Genomic DNA, 19409 nt, shown 5'->3' with positions numbered 1-19409 from the left:
ACCTACTCACTCCTACTGATCACCAAACGGTATGCTACCACCACAGCGCTTGTGCTGCTTAACTCCTGGAGAAGGCAGCACACTTCAACCTCTTTGAGGGTAGTGCTTTGGGTGCTCCTCCAGGTCCCACAAGACCACAGTCTGTGAGAAAGACCTATGTCATGTTGCACACACCTGATCCGTGTTTGCCTACAACAACAAAAATTAGCAATGTGGAACAGTACAGCTGGGCACTCATGGCAGAGGTACACGTTCATTACCCAGGGAAAGGACTTTTCGCCCCAACATGTAGATTTAATCACATTTGAATTTTCTTTTGTGAACAGGTCCCCTGGAGTCTAAGTAATTGGCATTCTGAAAAAAAAAAAAGCAAGCAAATGTTTGTCTTGATCCTTATTGTTCTCCGCCACCCCTTGTGTTAAGGACTGATTATATTTATTCCATAACAAGTACAGAAGTACATTTGGAAAACTGTCCATTCATGTACTGAGTGCACCTCCATAACATAATTAATTTATTTTATCCTTAATGGTACACCGCCGTCACTAAGTAAAACCTACTATTGGCCAGTAGGCCAGTAGTGGCATTAGACCTACTCGCTGCAATTGTTCTTCAGAAAATGATGACTGGCTGAAAGTGGTGGAACTCTATCATCAACAGAGAACTAAAAGGAAAATTTCAAACAACGAATTGCAACTATAAAATCTGAATGCCATATGGTACCCGGTATTTGGTCTCTTGAATTTCTGAAACACAACGTCAAGAAACTGTGCAGATGATCATTCCTGAAAAGATAAAAAGGTACAAACAACCTTGATGTTTTGAACCTACACAAGGAAATGTATCCTTTTAAATGAGTTTGACATTACCCCACTATGACCCCGTTCCATTTTTCTCAGAATTGTACTCTCTATACTTCCGACTATAATCGATTATACTTTGCTTCCCCTTGACTCCCCTGCACCCTACTCATGGTCTCAAATTTCAAATCCAATATTCCTAGCTCCCAAAACCACATTGATGTTACCATAGTGTGGTCGCCTCTTTGCCCTACTAACGTGACCTTTGATATGTTGACTCCACCTACTACTTTTTGCTTTTTGTTGCTTTTTTTGTTGGAAAAATCACTACATTAAAAAAAAAATATTTTTAAAAACTGGAGGAAACTTGTTAGGCTTAGCACTGAGTAAAGCCAGACTCCTTTCATTTGCGTCCTTCTTCTAGCGGGACAGTCGAAGGACCACCAATGGAAGACACTCCTTCTCAAACTGTGAATGCAGAAGTTGCACTAGCTTCCCCACTGCCCAGATACTGCTAATGGATGGGCTGCAGTCTTTTTGGAAATCACTTACAAAAGACATGGCATGGTCCATGACTGCTGGTTGCTCCCCGCCAATATTTGGCAGGGAAGCCGCCAGCAGTCATACTGGCGGTCAGCGGTCTAGTGGAGCTTGCTCCGCCGCCACCGCCACAACACCGCCCATATTACAACATTGTAAACAGCGTGGCGGTGCTGTGTTGGCAGGGCGCTGGCAGCGGAGCAAGCACCATTGACCCTGTTCCCTCCTGTACAACCATCGCGACCACCAGGTAAGGTGATCGTCTGACAGGGTGGAGGGGGGGGAGGGGGGGGGTGTTGTGTGTGTTAATGGGGGTGTGTGTGTGTGAATGGGGGGGTGTTGCCTGTGTGTGTGTGTGCAAGTGGCTGTGTGCTTTTGTGAATGCCTGTTTGCGGGGGTGGGGTGGAGGGTGTCGTGGCCGTGTGTGTGAGAATGAGTGAGCGTGTATGAATGCGAGCGTGGTGTGTGTGTGGATCGGGGGCAGTACGGGGAGCAGGGGGAGGGGGTGTGTTGCTGCTTGGGGGGGCTTCTGAAGCGGTCAGGGGGCCACCTACATGGGGGTGTGGGGTTGGGGAGTCCAGTTGTGGCAAAAGGAATTAGTATTCCTGTCACCAGTATCCTTTCTGCCAGGTATATTGTGGCGGGGCTGCAGCCACGGAATCCCTGGCAGAAAGGATACTCATAATACCGGAGCAGTGTTAGGTGGACCTCTGGGTCAAAGATGGTCAACCTTCGGGCAGGCGATCTCACCACCCTGGCGGTACAGGTGGTGAACTGTCTACAATGCAGCCAGTTCACTGCCGCGGCCATAATTTGGCAGTCCTGCACTGTCACGCTGTCGGCGGTCTGACTGCAACAGCAGGCATGGCGGGGCCAAGGTCATAATGACACCTTGATGTTTCCAAACAGACTTTGACTAAGCGCCACATCAAATGGGATATAAACCTCATGGAATTCACAAATGGCTGTTTTGAAACTCTTTCCAGTAAGTGCTACACCACCCATCTGAGAAGTAAACAGTCTTTAAAGGAAAATATCAAACTGCTATGCCAGAGGTGTGCTGCTTTGGGTCACCAGTACAGATCTATTCCCAGTTTCTGTTTAAAAGCTAGATTTTTTAATTATTATACATTGGATCAAATTGTTGTTATTATTTCTCATGGTGATATCCGGCAATAAGGCATGGATGCAAATCTAGTGGCCCATGGATGGATCAGCCAGTGATGAGCAACCATACAGCCTTCCTTACACTCTCTTCTCCCTTGTTAAAAAGCACAGCAGCTATCAGATATGTTACATGATTCATAAAAACAAAATAAGGCTAATGCAAGAAATAGTGCACATGATTACTTTTCTTGAGAACAACATCATCTGTCAAATATCAACACTTTCAAGTTGTAAATTCCATAACGCACCAGTAATATGCACATACTCATAGCCCAGTGCTTCGCCAACAGCCTCTGCAAACAGTACAAGACTTTTGAACACAGCATTGAAAATGTTAATACTAGCTACCATGTGGCCCATGGCTCACCTCCATATGTCCAAAGCATTGCACCAAAGGGACCACTTTCAGCCTATTGATCTCAGCCAAATGCAGGATCTTCTTAATGTCCTGTTCACTACGGAGGAAGTGAAACATTAGTTTCTTGTCACATACAATGGCCACACCCACTAGACTGTATCTCAGTGACTTAATGCCTGCTAAGAATCTCAACTAGATGATTTGTCCCAGAAAGTACCAAGTGCATAACACAGGAATACTTAAGTCAGAGACTCCCCAAATTCACAGGAATGCTCAAATGTTTGGATGTTTAACACCAGCTGAAAGAAACTTGACTCCTTCCCAAATCTACCCATTTTCACAATCCACAGATAAGGTGTTTCGGAATTCACTGTGAGGACTTTCTCCAGTGAACACAGACTACTTTAATAATCTCGGACTGCACTAGCCATATACCAAGTCAGTGATAAATAACTGAGTAGCCTTCTAATAATCAGGTTTGGGTAGGCAGCACAACACAATGAAGTTTAATTGCTCCACCCAATCTTCTATTTCCTTCAATCTGAAACGCAGTAATATATTGCCGAATGGATTCCACAGAGGAAGTAAGTAAACGTATACAATAATGAGAGATGGATGAATACATTTTATAATTAATAAATACATTCTTTTTGTAAAAATATTCTTGAACAATCTTTCTGTTGACTGGAATTAATGCAGTTCTAAAGTATTTCTTCCTTAAATCTAATATGAAATGGCATAGACAGACTATGTGTAACTACAGTGAGTACATATCTTTTATGGTTAGCACTGCATGTTCCATAAGCCTTCAAATTGTGATACTGGAGTGTACATAAGGAGAAATCCTAAATATTTGATTTTACAAGCAAATTCCAAGGGGTATGTTAAATATTCCTTTTTTCTATTAGTACATGTATCTATTATGTAACCTTTGCGTTTGGCGATCAGTAAAGTGGCCAGATCGGTTTGCTATTATTTGTCAAGATTGCACATATTAGTGCCTTGCTTTTCAAGCAAGGCATTTTTGTAAGGACAGTAAGCATCGGGAGATTGTTCACATTAATAGTCTTATCTATGGCTGGAAAACTCAATTCTATTATAGATGCTTTTGTTCCTCTTAACTATGCAAATATTAACTTTCTTAAGGTGTTCTCCTTGGCAGAGATACAGTCACTGGTGTAATTTAACATTGCCCCACTGTGTCTGGTGAAAGTGATGTTAGGGATAGCTCAAGTCGAACTTTGCTGTGAGGAGGTGATGGTCGTAGGTTCAGTAAAGACCTTATTGAGTTTAGGTAGATTTTGTTCACAATACTAATTTACTTGTCTTTAAAAACAATGGATGCATGTTAAAGGGATGGAATGAGTTTTGAGTTGATTACCTAGAGAGCTTGAGTGATCATCCAACCTCTGTAGATATTACAAAATCTCTTTACTGAAACTCTAATGAGATGTGTTTCCCCTGTTTATTAAAGAAGTGGTCAGACCATGATAAGCTGTTATCAACTGTTAAACCTAAGTAGACATGAATGTTTTCATCTTATATAGGATTTTTATAGATTTGCAACCCATGTTGCATTCAGGACTTGCCAAATGACATGATTTTGGATTTCCCTAGGCTGATTTGTAAGTCGTTCTCTTGATTACATTTCTGCAATTTTGTTAGCTGGGATCGCAGACCTCCTAACGTTAATGAACGAATAAGTATGTCATCAACGTAAGCTAAATAAGTGATGGATTTGATTCTTAGCTTTGGAAGTAAACCTTCAGCCAGGCCTTAAAATGGTTATAGATCTATTATGTACAGCAAGAAAAGTAAAAGAGGCCAGGATGCAACCCTGCTGTAGGCCATTTGAGGTTTACACAATTAGAGTTGGAGCTCTCCTGGTCAGTTTAACTTGGAGCCATGTTTTTTCATGTAGAGATATGAAGAAATGCAATAACAAAAGGCTGATTTCCTATTTCAATGGTTTGTCCCAGAGTTTTTTCCAGTTGACTTTATCAAATACCAAACATACAGGGAGTGCAGAATTATTAGGCAAATGAGTATTTTGACCACATCATCCTCTTTATGCATGTTGTCTTACTCCAAGCTGTATAGGCTCGAAAGCCTACTACCAATTAAGCATATTAGGTGATGTGCATCTCTGTAATGAGAAGGGGTGTGGTCTAATGACATCAAAACCCTATATCAGGTGTGCATAATTATTAGGCAACTTCCTTTCCTTTGGCAAAATGGGTCAAAAGAAGGACTTGACAGGCTCAGAAAAGTCAAAAATAGTGAGATATCTTGCAGAGGGATGCAGCACTCTTAAAATTGCAAAGCTTCTGAAGCGTGATCATCGAACAATCAAGCGTTTCATTCAAAATAGTCAACAGGGTCGCAAGAAGCGTGTGGAAAAACCAAGGCGCAAAATAACTGCCCATGAACTGAGAAAAGTCAAGCGTGCAGCTGCCACGATGCCACTTGCCACCAGTTTGGCCATATTTCAGAGCTGCAACATCACTGAAGTGCCCAAAAGCACAAGGTGTGCAATACTCAGAGACATGGCCAAGGTAAGAAAGGCGGAAAGACGACCACCACTGAACAAGACACACAAGCTGAAACGTCAAGACTGGGCCAAGAAATATCTCAAGACTGATTTTTCTGAGGTTTTATGGACTGATGAAATGAGAGTGAGTCTTGATGGGCCAGAAGGATGGGCCCGTGGCTGGATTGGTAAAGGGCAGAGAGCTCCAGTCCGACTCAGACGCCAGCAAGGTGGAGGTGGAGTACTGGTTTGGGCTGGTATCATCAAAGATGAGCTTGTGGGGCCTTTTCGGGTTGAGGATGGAGTCAAGCTCAACTCCCAGTCCTACTGCCAGTTCCTGGAAGACACCTTCTTCAAGCAGTGGTACAGGAAGAAGTCTGCATCCTTCAAGAAAAACATGATTTTCATGCAGGACAATGCTCCATCACACGCGTCCAAGTACTTCACAGCGTGGCTGGCAAGAAAAGGTATAAAAGAAGGAAATCTAATGACATGGTCTCCTTGTTCACCTGATCTGAACCCCATTGAGAACCTGTGGTCCATCATCAAATGTGAGATTTACAAGGAGGGAAAACAGTACACCTCTCTGAACAGTGTCTGGGAGGCTGTGGTTGCTGCTGCACGCAATGTTGATGGTGAACAGATCAAAACACTGACAGAATCCATGGATGGCAGGCTTTTGAGTGTCCTTGCAAAGAAAGGTGGCTATATTGGTCACTGATTTGTTTTTGTTTTGTTTTTGAATGTCAGAAATGTATATTTGTGAATGTTGAGATGTTATATTGGTTTCACTGGTAATAATAAATAATTGAAATGGGTATATATTTTTTTTTGTTAAGTTGCCTAATAATTATGCACAGTAATAGTCACCTGCACACACAGATATCCCCCTAACATAGCTAAAACTAAAAACAAACTAAAAACTACTTCCAAAAATATTCAGCTTTGATATTAATGAGTTTTTTGGGTTCATTGAGAACATGGTTGTTGTTCAATAATAAAATTAATCCTCAAAAATACAACTTGCCTAATAATTCTGCACTCCCTGTATGTACAGCATGAGACTTTTTTTTAAAGCTTTATACACTTGGGGGGTGATTCTGACCCCGCCAGGGTCGGCGGGAGCACCGCCGACAGGCCGGCGGTGCCCCGCAGGGCATTCTGACCGCGGCGGTTCGGCCGCGGTCAGATGCGGAAAACCGGCAGTCTCCCGCCGGTTTTCCGCTGCCCTTGTGAATCCTCCATGGCGGCGGAGCGCGCTCCGCCGCCATGGGGATTCTGACACCCCCTACCGCCATCCTGTTCCTGGCGGGTCTCCCGCCAGGAACAGGATGGCGGTAGGGGGTGCCGAGGGGCCCCACTTTGTATTTCAGTGTCTGCTATGCAGACACTGAAATACGCGACGGGTGCCACTGCACCCGTCGCACCTTCCCACTCCGCCGGCTCAATTCTGAGCCGGCGTCCTCGTGGGAAGGATGATTTGCCCTGGGCTGGCGGGCGGCCTTTTGGCGGTCGCCCGCCAGCCCAGGGCAAATCCCAAAATACCCTCAGCGGTCTTTCGACCGCGGAGCGGTATTTTGGTGGGGGAAGTCTGGCGGGCGGCCTCCGCCGCCCGCCAGACTTAGAATGACCCCCTAGATGTTTAAGGGCGACAATATTGTTGATCATAAAGCAACCTAATCGGAAGCTGGATTGGTTTAGCCAGAAGAAGTTGCTATTAGCAAAGAGATTATCGAGTAGCTATTTACTATAGACTTTTCCTTCTGAGTATAGATGAGCTAAGGAAGTAGTTTTTTGTGACTTGAAAATATTGTGGTGCCTTTCCATGGAGGTGGAATTCGACTGTTTGAAGGACTTACAAGAATAATATGAGAACTAATCTGCTCTATAAACTGGGGATCTGATATTAAGAGATCTATTGGTATCCCATTTGGACTTGCCGCTCGTGAAGATCTGGATTTTTTTTATCAATAACATGATTTCTTCTTGTGAGATTTGCAGGTCAGATCATATAGCTAGTCAGAGAAATCAAATGTTGGGGGGAATATTGTCAGCATAAAGTTAATCTATATGTGTCTTCCATGCTTCACATGATAGGAAGTAAGCACTCGCTACTCAGTGGGACACAGTGCCATAACCAATTAGAGACCAGAATAATTCTGCATTATTTGCTCTGATGGCTCAGTGTGGTTGTGTCCAGGATGCTTCTTGGGAGCGTCTGCAGATTTCTTTTAGTTCCTTACAATAGCATGTTTTTCCTCCTTAATCTGTAAATATCAATATTGGGTTCATGTTTTTTTTCCAAATATCGCCTCAGTTGACTGTTGTTTCCTATTTGTTGAGGTGAACAGTCGGTCAGCGTTATTAGGTTGAAAGCTTACCCTAGTAATCATTTGAGTAGAAATACAAGTTACAAATGAATCCTCAACAGTTGTTGCCAATCAAATAAAGGCTGATCATAGTCAGTTTGATATATGAATCGTGACGTAATAAAATCTTGTTCTTATTAATAGTAATTTTTTTTATTAAATTCTCAATTTCCTATAATTGTTCTTGGATTTGTTGAGGTTAAGAAGCCTTTTATGTGATCATGTTCTGTCTACCAAGATTTATGGGTAAAGCGTAGCGATATTTGTTGGAGATCATGATCATTCTCCTTTCTAGGTAGGATTTGGTAATTCTTACAAAAGAAAAAAGTAGTACGATGGAGTGAGATGATAATCGATGATGCTCTTTGAGTTGGATGAAATAAATATGGATCATGCTGGTTGCTCGGCCGGAAACCTTCCATTCAATGGGTGGAATCCTACTTCAAATAGTAGTTTGTCACATAATAGTTTTTGAGATGTTTATTATATTATTCAACTCCTAAATAGCCAGAGGAAGGGGAACGTTTGATGAAAAGTCTTGGGCGTCCTCAGGTGAGAGGTTCTTCCATTGCTGGAAAAGTAAGTTATTGTGATTGCTACAGTACTTCTGGGATAGTGTTCCAAGGGAGATTAGATTCCATCAAGCACGGTGGGAAGCCTTCATTTGTATTTATTAATGAAGGTGGAAAGGAAATGTTTAAGATCAATACCTGACTTTGCTTTTAATGGCCTAGGACAGTTAAAACATTTGATTAGAGCTTATAATGGTGTATTTCAAACATAAAGAACCTCATTACGAATCAGTCGGGGAGGTTGCAGCCATAGTGGCTACCTCCCCGCCTGGCTCAATACGGGTTTCCCGCTAGGTCGGCGGGCAGAAACCTGAGTTTCCATCCACTTTCCTGGTGGGAAACACACTACAGCATTGTCTCTGGCTCGTAATCAAGCCGGTGGCAATGCTGTAGGATGCAGGATGCAAAAGCACCATCGCAATATTCACTGTTAGAACATTGCAAGGGTGCTGGCGAGGGGGGCCCCTGTACTGCCCAGTACCTGTTCTCCGGCAGCCTTTTGCCATGAAATCGCTGGCGTGGAACGAGGGTATAATCCCCAGGGCAGTGCTGCTCTGGCAGATTAGGCTCGCCACAACCGCAGGGACAACTAATCCTAGCGGTCCGACCGCAACACGACGTGGTCACAATGTGGCGCTCGGACCGCTGAATTGGTGGTGGTCCGACCGCCACCGGCTGTCTGGCAGTCAAGTGACTGCTAGACTCGTAATGAGGCCCATAGTGTATTGATGTCAGGCTGCCTGATGAGCGACCCATAGTGTTTTTTTGGGCGGCGGTTCATATGCATCAAAATTTGCTAGGTTGAAGAACTTAAGGAGTCATGTTTCCTTAGATAAATCAGGTGGTGGTTGTTTATGAAGGCAATTAAGTTGTTTCCAATGGATTTTATGTGCTGTTCTATTCCTGTTCTATTCCAGGAGCAAATTGTCATCTCATTGACGAGTTGATTGTTCTTTCCCCATCTTTGAATATGTATGAAGTGGTGCTGTCAGGTCCTGAGAGGTGTGTTGATCAAAAAGATCCTTTCACAGTGACGGGAGGCCCATTGGTTACGTTTTTCAGGCCTTTTATACACAGATTTGTGAGGGTGAGTCAGTTGGTGCGGACCTTAAAATTCTTTAATTTATGCACTGACGTGGAAACGTGGTCCTGTTGGTGCCTTTCCCCTCATGATATCTAAAGATACTTTTATTTGGTTTGTTTTGTAAAGAGAATGCCCCAGGTGGTAAGGTCAGTTTTTCAAGACCAAATGTTTGGGAAGATTGTTTCTGTGGACTAGCTTGTGCATCATGAGAGAACCTTATGCTTTTAAAATCTGTAGTTGTTATGTATCTAATTTATGAAAAGTGATGTGGTATTGTCAGGATGTTCTGACAGTTTAGAATGTTGTTTGAACCTTCTGAAATATAATCTGGTTTTGAGATAAGGGTAAGATTATGAAGATCGGCATTGTGAGGAGATGATTCTTTCGTAGATTTGTGGTCCATTGTTAAGACATGGAAGTCTTAAGTCCTTGACTGAGACAACACGTGATTGCTGAAGAACTGTCAGGTTAAAATTATTTACGTTTGATATTGAATCCCTGCCAAAGTTGCAAAGTAATCAATTTTGATGGTTAGAGGAAGGCTGACTATTTGTTATGAAGGGACTGGTGTCACTATTATTTGAAAGAACTTTTACAGGAAAAGTAAGTATTGTTTTGACTAGCTTGAGGAATCGAGATTAGCGGAATTGATTTCCTTCGAAGGAGTTGGATCACTTGAGTTAACTACTGGTAGGCTTTGATTAGAAGATATGGCCTTCTTGAAAATAATCAGTGATATTGTCTAAGTAATATCTTCCCTTGTCTGCAAGTGTGTTTTTGAGTTGTGTAGAGTGGGATCTGTGCTGCCACATGGATTTTGGTTGTCTGTGGCGGGTGGGTTGTCCTGTCTTTGGGTTCTTCAATATTGATGAGTTCTCTCTGCTTAAAAGTATTTGAGTTATGTCTGAGTAAGATAGGGCTTAGGCAAGTTTGTTTCTCTAAATGTTGACTTTTTATTTAATTTTCTTATTTTTAGGAGGTGCTTACTTCTGTAAGGTTTAAATTTATCATTTGGAGCACCCGGTGACAGAAGTCCTGTGACAACATTTGTCTTGGGGTCATCTGCTAAGGTTTCAATTTGGTTTGAGTGTGCTCTTTGTTCAGAATCTTCATTTGAGTTAGGACTGAATTCTTTTTTTCTAAATTTTTTAAAAGGTCTGCTATGTGATTTGCAATTTTGGTGTTATGATTTGGGTTAGTTGAGCTCCATTACTCTGCTAAGACAGTAGGGGTCCTTCCGGTCACACACCTTGGGACTGCTGACATAAGCTGGCTTGGTTTTAGAATTATTTTGTGTTTTTGTGAACTGGTTGTCATGGTTGTGCTGTTGAGATGAAGGGGGAAATAGTGGATACATTCTCAAGTTGTCCTAGTGGGGTAAGATTAAAAAAAGCCTACAGTGGGTTGTCAGTTTATGATTAAAATAATAGCTGTGGTTGGTGATGATGTATAGCTGCAGGCAGTAATTGTGGATGGCTAGACTGCCACTATGTGAGGTGGATTCAAGCAGGGGCAACCAGCCAAACCAGCCAATACAGTCATTAGTTGATAAAGCACAAGCTCTTTCAAAATACCCTTTTTTAATAAACTGTTGCAATCTAATTTGTTCTGCCTCATGGCACAATTACAAGGGATAACAAAGTGGTTGGGTAGACAGAGTCAACCTACCTCTTATCAGTGGAGAAGACAACTATTTACATAATGGAGTCATTTGAAGGGTATCATTTGATGTTGGGCAGCACAAGGTGAAGTTTGAGAAGGAGAGATGCAAAGGCGCACCGTTGGGCGGTGGTCTAAGAGGGAAAGATAGGAAGGCTTATTGTTGCAAGGTTTTTGTCTTTGTGGTGCTATCAAGGTGGCATTATAACAAGAAGTTTGAGATTGGAAGTAGTAATTTGTTTATTGCTTATGATTTATAAAAACAAGGATGTTACCTAGAAGGACGTCCGTTTAACCCATAGTGGGTTTTTCAATGTAGATGTGCCATTGTGAAGTTTTTACACAAGATTCTGGATTTAATGTATTTTTTGTGATCTAATTTTTCAACGTAGGGAGAATATTTATTTCATGAGTCTTGAGGAAAGTGGTTTTAGACTCTCATATCAATGAACCGGGTTGACGAAGAACTGTTGCATTATCTATTAGCAATGATCAAGTTGTGTATGAAAAATGAAATCGTACGGTGACATGAAATAATGGATATGCATTTTTTTAGGTCTACTTTTATAGCTCATGTTTATATTTCTTCCTGTTTTATGCTTAGTGAATAATTGTATGTGATTTTATGTTTTTTATGCACGTGACTCTGCTTATGGCAAAAACATGATGAACTGACAAAGTATTGTAACAAATATTGGAAATGAAATTCTAGGTGGTTGTGGTATTGTGCTTCACATGTTCAAACAGTATACTGAATCAGAGTGCATGGGCTTATTTGTGATTGTGTGACTTTAGGGTTTTGATTTCTGATTAGCAATACCCGGTCTCCTTGGTGCTGAGGGGTTACTTTTTGAGAAACACTTAAAAAAACCTCACTGTGTGTTTAGCGACTACCTAGCCAAAGCCAAAGCTTGAGTCTCTGTTTCTTCTAGGGTCTTCTTGCAGCAAAACCCCTCACTTTCACACAAGATCAGGTCTTGCTATACAAATCACCAGAGCGTGACAACTAACTCCTACATTGACTGAGGAAGCCATGACTGTGCCTTACCTGTAGGCATACGGAGATCTGAGAATCTCGAGGTCCCCGTGAAAAGGAAACATGTCTTCATACTCTATCAGAAGCCCATTGGCACCAAGCTTGGCAAAGAGCGGGAACACCTGCAGGACACATCATCAAAGATCAGTGACTGTATCTGCTCAGCCAGTATCCAAGCCAGGGATGGCCTGGAACTACTACTATAGCCAAACCTAGCGGGCAACTACCTCCCCTCCCAGCAACTGCGGATGCAATGGGATAAAAGGTTACTCGTAAATCATGTCGATCCCTGCCACCAGACAGGAAACAAGACAGTCAACTTGCTCCAGCCCTCCTGACAAATGTGAAAAAGGTTATCACAAGTGTAAGTGTAGGACCCTGCGAGGGTTAGAAGAAAAAGGAAAGGGATTACGTCCAGCTTCACTGCTTGCTCCTTTGACTGCCTTCTCAAAATGGTTGCTCTAATTCATGCCAAACCCAGAATGCATACTTAATCAACCCCTGTGTTTGGGGGTCCATTTAGATGTTTTTTGCTCTTTCCTGAGAAAATTGTAAATGGCTGGTTCAACCCTGTCTAACGTTCAATGAGAAACCTAGAATAATAATAATGTAGTGGCCAGTTTGTGTTGGTCTAAAGATGCTCTGCTCTAGGGAATAAAAGGCCTACACCTGTGACTACTTACTCCTCTGCCTACACCTGACAGTGCTCTTTCTCTGCCCCAAAAGGTATGACTCCACGTTGCTGCCACTAATCTTGGTTATGTTCAGAAGGTTTCATCGCACATACTATCAACTGAATTGCCTGTAAGAGCCACTATTCATAATTAGCTTTGAGTCCAAAGCCCCCACTCCCCCTCTGAGACTAATCTCTTCACTTCTTACTAAATGATCTCGCCCACTGAAGGCATCAATCAATCAAATCACAATATTTCCAAAGCCTACACCATCAAACCCCTTTCTTTCTCTCCTTTTATTTGTAGCTCCCCTCTCAAACTCCTCTAACCTTCCTCTGACTGCCCAAGCACTCTCTCATGCATGTCAATTAGTGATAGTCATGAAAGGCTGCTGCCATCCATGCAGTTTGGTGGTGATATTTAGTTCTGCATTGCTAACCTTTGATCTCGGGGGTCATGCAGGCAAACAGGGCTCTAAGCTTCATGTTTACTTTTAGTACCATTCCCACAGCTGTCAGAAGCAAACACAAGACTGCTGATGAGCTATGGGGGAGCCAAGCAGTCAACGCTGTGATGTAATCTGGGAGGTCAATGGGTGTTTGATGCCTCTTCTGCTATTCCATATGTGTATTGGATAGCAGAAATATATTTATATATTGTGAATCAACGCCTTCAACCTGCTGTTGCCCTGGCTGCGTGCCTTTTCCGGGACCTGTAGTTCAGATTTAGAGCCCGCTCTCTATCAGAACTCCTTGTAATACGCAAAGCATTTTCATTACACCCCCAATATCTGGTTCTATGACACCCCAATGATGTTACAAATCTCCTTCCTATTGATTCCAAAAACACTGCCTCACTCTGATTCTTGAGAACTACTCTCTACCACTTCAAATTACTCTTTTGTTGCATCTAAAATTCCTTCCCCTCGGACTCAATGTTCTGTTTATTTCCTCTTCTTACACTCGTCTTTACGGCTTAGCTCTTCTCCATCTTTCTGCTGCTCAAAGACACCGTCCAACACGACTCTTAGACGACTTACCCACTGCCTATCTTTGATCCTCATTTTGCATATGTTCAGGTGCGTTTGCCTAATGGCAATTTATTTCACAGCATGATTTTAACCCCTTGAGCTCAGGTTTCCTAGCACCTAGGGACTAACATGCACTGACACATGACTGCACATCTCATAAAACAGGCTTTCTCTGTCTCAACTCGGGTGTCCCACCTGTTCAAAATAGGATACTTTGGGAGCAGCCCCCTTGAGGTCCAGGTGAACAAGCCTCATCTGTGTAAAGTCCTTGGGGGGCGGTGGAACATTTTTAACCGGTGCATCTTCCTTTGCTTTAGCAGCCTCTTCTTTTGGGGGTTCAGGAGGCAGTTCCTTCCTCTCCTCATCATGTACAGCATCAATGGCTGGGGTTTTCTCCCAAAACAAATTCTGAGGTTTTTTTGGTTTGGGAGCCTGCACTTCATCCAACCTGGGGAGACGCAAAATACTTGAGGATCTGTACAAAATAAAAGAAAAACAACTGTCACACATAAGTGCATTACTTTCATAGGTCAATGTGAAATTGATACAGCGAACAGCAGAGGACTAAGATGAGCTGGAATATGAAAAATGTTCATTGGTCCAGACATACAAGAGATTATACGGTCGCTAGTGAACCAAGATTTAATGTCACGACTGGAGGCTGATATTATGTGCAATTGTTTTTCTACTATCACCATTAGCACCTGCATTTGTCTTTTATAAAATCTTGATTTTCATATTACTGAAAGCTCGGACCATTTCTATTTTAGGGGTCACATCAGGGGGACCCATCCTTGACTCTGAGTAGGGAGGATCAATCCTAGACGTTTCACAGCAAATGATCCTTAGTGGGGGTGTACTGAGTCACCAACCAAGAGAGTGCAAAACAATACGAAAAACTCTCAGAAGGCACTTATGAATGGAAGTGAGACATATGAAAGCTTAGAACAGAATGGTGCATGGCTATAGTTTTTACAGCACATGCTTCCAAAATTATGAACAATAGGTTGCAGGTTTTAAAGACAGTTCTGAAATGGAACTAAAAAAACCCCTCTAATTTCAAAGTCCACAACAGCAGCCAAAAGCAGTCTTCCCCTGAAACAAAAAATTACATTTCGGTGCTTCATCAGAAAATTGTTCACTACACAAAAATGCCTAGAGTACCACCTAGCCTTTGGCCAACTGAATTAGGAGAAGCATAACCGCCAGTACCTTCAGCCTCAGTCCATAATCCTGGATTTCATTTTGACGCTAACTTATCTGACAAGGCAAGTAACCCAGCTGTCAGCCAACAGCTGCGTTCTTTCAAGACTGTTACACAAGATTCTACCACATTTACCAGCAAAGACAATTGCCTTGCTGGTTCAGACGACTATACTGAGTCACCTCGGTTACAACAACTCTTTACACTTGGCTGAATTCCCAAAGCTTCATTAAGCGATTGTAAGGCATACAAAATTTTGCTGCTAAGCTGCCCTACAAAGCCCTCAAAAAGCCTTGACCACTGATGCACTGAAGGATCAAAACACGTCACCAGTTGACAAGAGGTTTCTTTTCAATGCTGTGTGGCTTTTTTTCGAGCTTTTCACCGCCTGGGAGTGGTCTATCTCCAATACAAACTTCAACACTACTGTCCCACTTTTGAGTTAAGATCAACCACTGACTTCATAACCAGGGTACACCAAGTCAAGCACACTAGGTCCGGTGGGCGTATATCTTTTGCTGTGATGGGAACTAAGACATGGAACACCCTGCTGTTTTATTTAAGATCTGAAACTAAGATATTGACTTTCTGTAAGGCATTAAAAACTAGCTGCATAAGCTATAACAACCTGAAACTGGTTAATTGAGGTCATATGCTTGCCATGTTCTCTCTGCAGTTTTTAGCACCAGGACAGCTGCTGAGTAACACAGCACTCTATAAATGATAAGTACATTACAATACAATACAAGCAAAGTAGGTACATTTGTGCCACAAAAAAATAGTGAGCATATCATATAGTGCCTACACGAGAGCAAGTTTGTACTAAATGATGAAGTATCAGGTGAAATAACAGATGCTTTAAATATTGTGCCAAGAGATATAACACCTCCTACTTGCAACACTTAGAAATGGCACAAGGGAAGAATAAAGCATGTTGGGATTAGGATGTCGACTACCTGGTGTATAGCCATGTTCCCCCGCCTTAAAAGTCCAACCACAAGTATCTGGCAATCCTGGTGTATATTTTGACCTGGCATCCCATTAATCTAAGCATGTATGCAGAGCCCTACTTCTGTCCATTAACATGATTAAAGTCTTTTGGACCCCCTCCTGTGACCTGCAGGGGTGCCCAAAGTGCATCCTCATTGGCAAACAAGGGACTAACGCCCAAGTCATGGGTTTATGTCACGACTCACGTGCTGCTTGCGCCTGGAATCTGCAGATCTAGTGGCGTGGATCTTGAGGGTTCGGCTTTGGCCCAAAAAGGGGCGACTCTTTCTGGTAGCCACAGTGCTGTAGGCAATGGAAACGCCAAGAACAGACCGTGACCTTCAGAAAATAGCGCCAGAGGGAAAAAAAACCTTCCAAGAAGGGGAAAAAACCTCCAACAGAAGATTCACAGAAGATTCCTGAAAACAAGAACAGAAGAACAGGAATCAAAAAGAACTGTAGTCAAATAGCACAGAATTGGTGAATTCCAGAACCAAAAGGCTAGGAAATCAGGAGCGAAGACACCATCTGAACAGAGAGTGTTGCAGCGCAAAGAAAAGAAGAAAACACCTCCCTTAAATACCACAGAACAGGGAGTGACCCACAGGAAGAAAAAGGACACCATCTTAGATAGGGAAAAGTAGATAGAATAGAATGGAGTAGAAACCATAGAGAATAGGGAAGGAGGAATGCTGGGAAGAAAAGGGTAACCTGGGAAGGGGGAAAAGACATAAAGGAAAGTGCAAGAAACAAACCCAGGAAAAAAGAAGGAAGACAGAAGAAAGAAGAAAGGAGCCACAACAGGTAAGAGGGGTCAGGCGACCCCAACAAAACGGAGGGAGAGAGCAGAGCGAGGCCCCATGTAAGTTCTGGGGCCTCGCAGGGTGCAGGAAAGGCTCGGGGCGCGCCACGTCTTTAGAACGCGATGCGCGGCCCGAGACGAACGCCCGGCTTGTGCCGAACGCTCGGCTCGCGCCGCACCGCGCGGCGCGACAGTAGGCCCCCCTCCCGAAGGCCCTGGTTTGAGAGGAAATAAACGGTGAAAGCGCTGAATCAGAAGAGGTGCATGAACAGAAGATGCATCTTCCCAAGAACATTCACTGAGAGGATAACCCTTCCAATGAATCAGATACTGCAGACGTTTGTGAAAAAGTCGAGAGTCACAAATTTCCTGAACCTCATATTCAGGAACATCATCCACTAAGACAGGAGGAGGACAGGAAAACTGACGAGAATAAGGATCCGGCACATAAGGTTTGAGTTGGGAGACATGAAAGACTGGATGAATCTTCCACGTGTGAGGCAAGTGAAGACGGACAGTGACAGGATTAAGCAACTGGAGAATACGGAAAGGCCCGTAATAGCGAGGTGTGAACTTGTTCTGAGAAAGACGTGAGGGTAAGAATTTAGAAGAAAGCCAAACTGTATCTTGTGGATGGTAGTCCGGAGTGGTCCTACGTTTCTTGTCTGCTACTTTCTTCATATATCTTTTGGTGTGTAATAGATTGGATCGAATTAGTCTATGGATTTGTAGAAGGCGTTTGGAAAAATAAGTAATAGCGGGCAGGGGAGAGAGAGACTGAGAAGAAGTAGGGAAAGAGGTAGAATGAAAGCCATAAGAACAGAAAAAAGGAGTGGTCTTGGAGGCACTATGGACAGAATTATTGTAGGAGAATTCAGCAATAGGGAGATAAGTGTTCCAGTTGCTTTGAGTAGAGTTGCAAAAACAACGAAGGTATTGTTCTAATCCTTGATTCAGACGCTCGGTCTGTCCATTGGTCTGAGGATGGAAGCCCGAAGACAGAGCTCTATTGATATTAAGTGTTTTACAAAAATATCTCCAAAACAGGGAAATGTACTGAGGTCCTCTATCGGATATAATGGTATGTGGAAGTCCATGAAGACGGAAGATATGGTTGATGAATATCTGGCTTAGTTCTTGGGATGTAGGTAGCTTTTTCAGGGCAGTGAAGTGAGCCATCTTAGTAAAGGAATCCACAGTGACCATGATTACCCGGTTTCCTGCTGAAGGTGGTAGCGAACACATAAAATCAGTAGAGATGTGTGTGCCATGGAGTTGGCGGAACAGGCAAAGGCTGAAGTAATCCTGCAGGTCTGGTTCGGGGAATCTTGACTTGAGCGCATGTGGGACAAGCCTGAACGTATCTTTCAATATCCAGTTTCCAGGTAGGCCACCAGAAAAATCGTGAAAGAAGTTCTTGTGTGGCCTTGATGCCTCTATGACCAGCAACCGGTGAATCATGACACATTTGTAATGCTTTTTCTCTAACTCTGTTAGTAGGAAGGAATAACAGATCTTGATAATAATAGTATCCTTGTCTCTTATGTAATAGAGGTCTTAAATTCTCTACTTCGTCATCAGATAGATTGGAGTATTCCAGTTGTACCTCCTCCAGAAAAGACTGAGCTACCCCAATGATCTTATTAGGTTCCAGTAGATGTTGAGCTGGGGCAGGAGTACAATCTGGATAACGACGAGACAGAGCATCAGCCAGAATGTTTTGGGAGCCAGGAATATAAGTAATGTAGAAATCATACTGGCTGAAGAAGAAGGCCCAACGAGCTTGACGACTATTCTGGCATACGAAATTTCGTAAACATTGTAAGTTACGATGGTCTGTTCTCACTTCAAAAGGCTCCTTGGAACCCATCAGAAACTGTCTCCATTCTATGCAAGCTGTTTTCAGAGCCAATAATTCTCTTTCCAGTACTGAGTAATGTTGTTCTGCAATAGAGAGTATATGAGACAAATAGAAAACAGGATGTTCAAGACCATCATCCTCTTGTTGTTGGAGTAGGACGGCTCCAATGGCTTTTTCAGAAGCATCGGTAACGACAATAAATTGTTTGTTGGTATCTGGATGTCTTAAGATGGGAGCTTGAGTGAATGCCTTCTTTAAATCTTGAAAGGCTGTTTCGGACGCTTTAGTCCAGACAAACCCTTTAGTTAGATTTTCCTTCTTTAAAGTGTGAGTTATATGGCTAGTTTGTTTTGCAAAGTCTGCGATGAATTGCCGATAGAAGTTCGCTAATCCTAGAAAACATTGTGTTTCTTTAATAGAAGATGGAGAAGGCCAATCTAGAATAGCTTGTACCTTTTCTTGATCCATAGCAACGCCTGTGGGACTTAAATGATAACCCAGATATTTGACTTCCGTCTTGTCAAACTCACACTTCTCTGGTTTGCAAAATAGTTGATGTGCCCGAAGTCGTTGAAGGACTTGTTTCACATGGGAAGAATGGAGTTCGGGATTTCTAGAATAAATAAGAATATCATCTAGGTAGATTACAACTGTCTGGTTCAGAAGATCAGAAAACACTGAGTCCATGAATCTCTGGAAAATTGCGGGGGCATTAGTAAGACCAAAAGGCATT

The 19409-nt window shown here is 42.7% G+C and overlaps 1 protein-coding gene across 1 annotated transcript in view; it reads right to left on the bottom strand.

Annotated features, from left to right (window-relative positions):
- The window catches only part of LOC138261091 (hexosaminidase D-like), a 232438-nt gene that overhangs the window by 121948 nt on the left and 91081 nt on the right, over positions 1–19409 (bottom strand). Inside the window, exons 3-5 of the mRNA XM_069209728.1 lie at positions 14015–14294; positions 12128–12237; positions 2875–2962 (exon numbers count right to left, since the gene is read on the bottom strand). Coding sequence (XP_069065829.1) covers positions 2875–2962; positions 12128–12237; positions 14015–14294 — 478 coding nt within the window. The remainder of the gene's footprint in view (positions 1–2874; positions 2963–12127; positions 12238–14014; positions 14295–19409) is intronic.

The sequence above is a fragment of the Pleurodeles waltl genome, chromosome 10 (genome assembly GCF_031143425.1).
Source record: "Pleurodeles waltl isolate 20211129_DDA chromosome 10, aPleWal1.hap1.20221129, whole genome shotgun sequence".
Classification (NCBI taxonomy): Eukaryota; Metazoa; Chordata; class Amphibia; order Caudata; family Salamandridae; genus Pleurodeles; species Pleurodeles waltl.
Note: the sequence above shows the minus strand (reverse complement) of the source record. Positions and strands in the feature narration are given on the sequence as shown.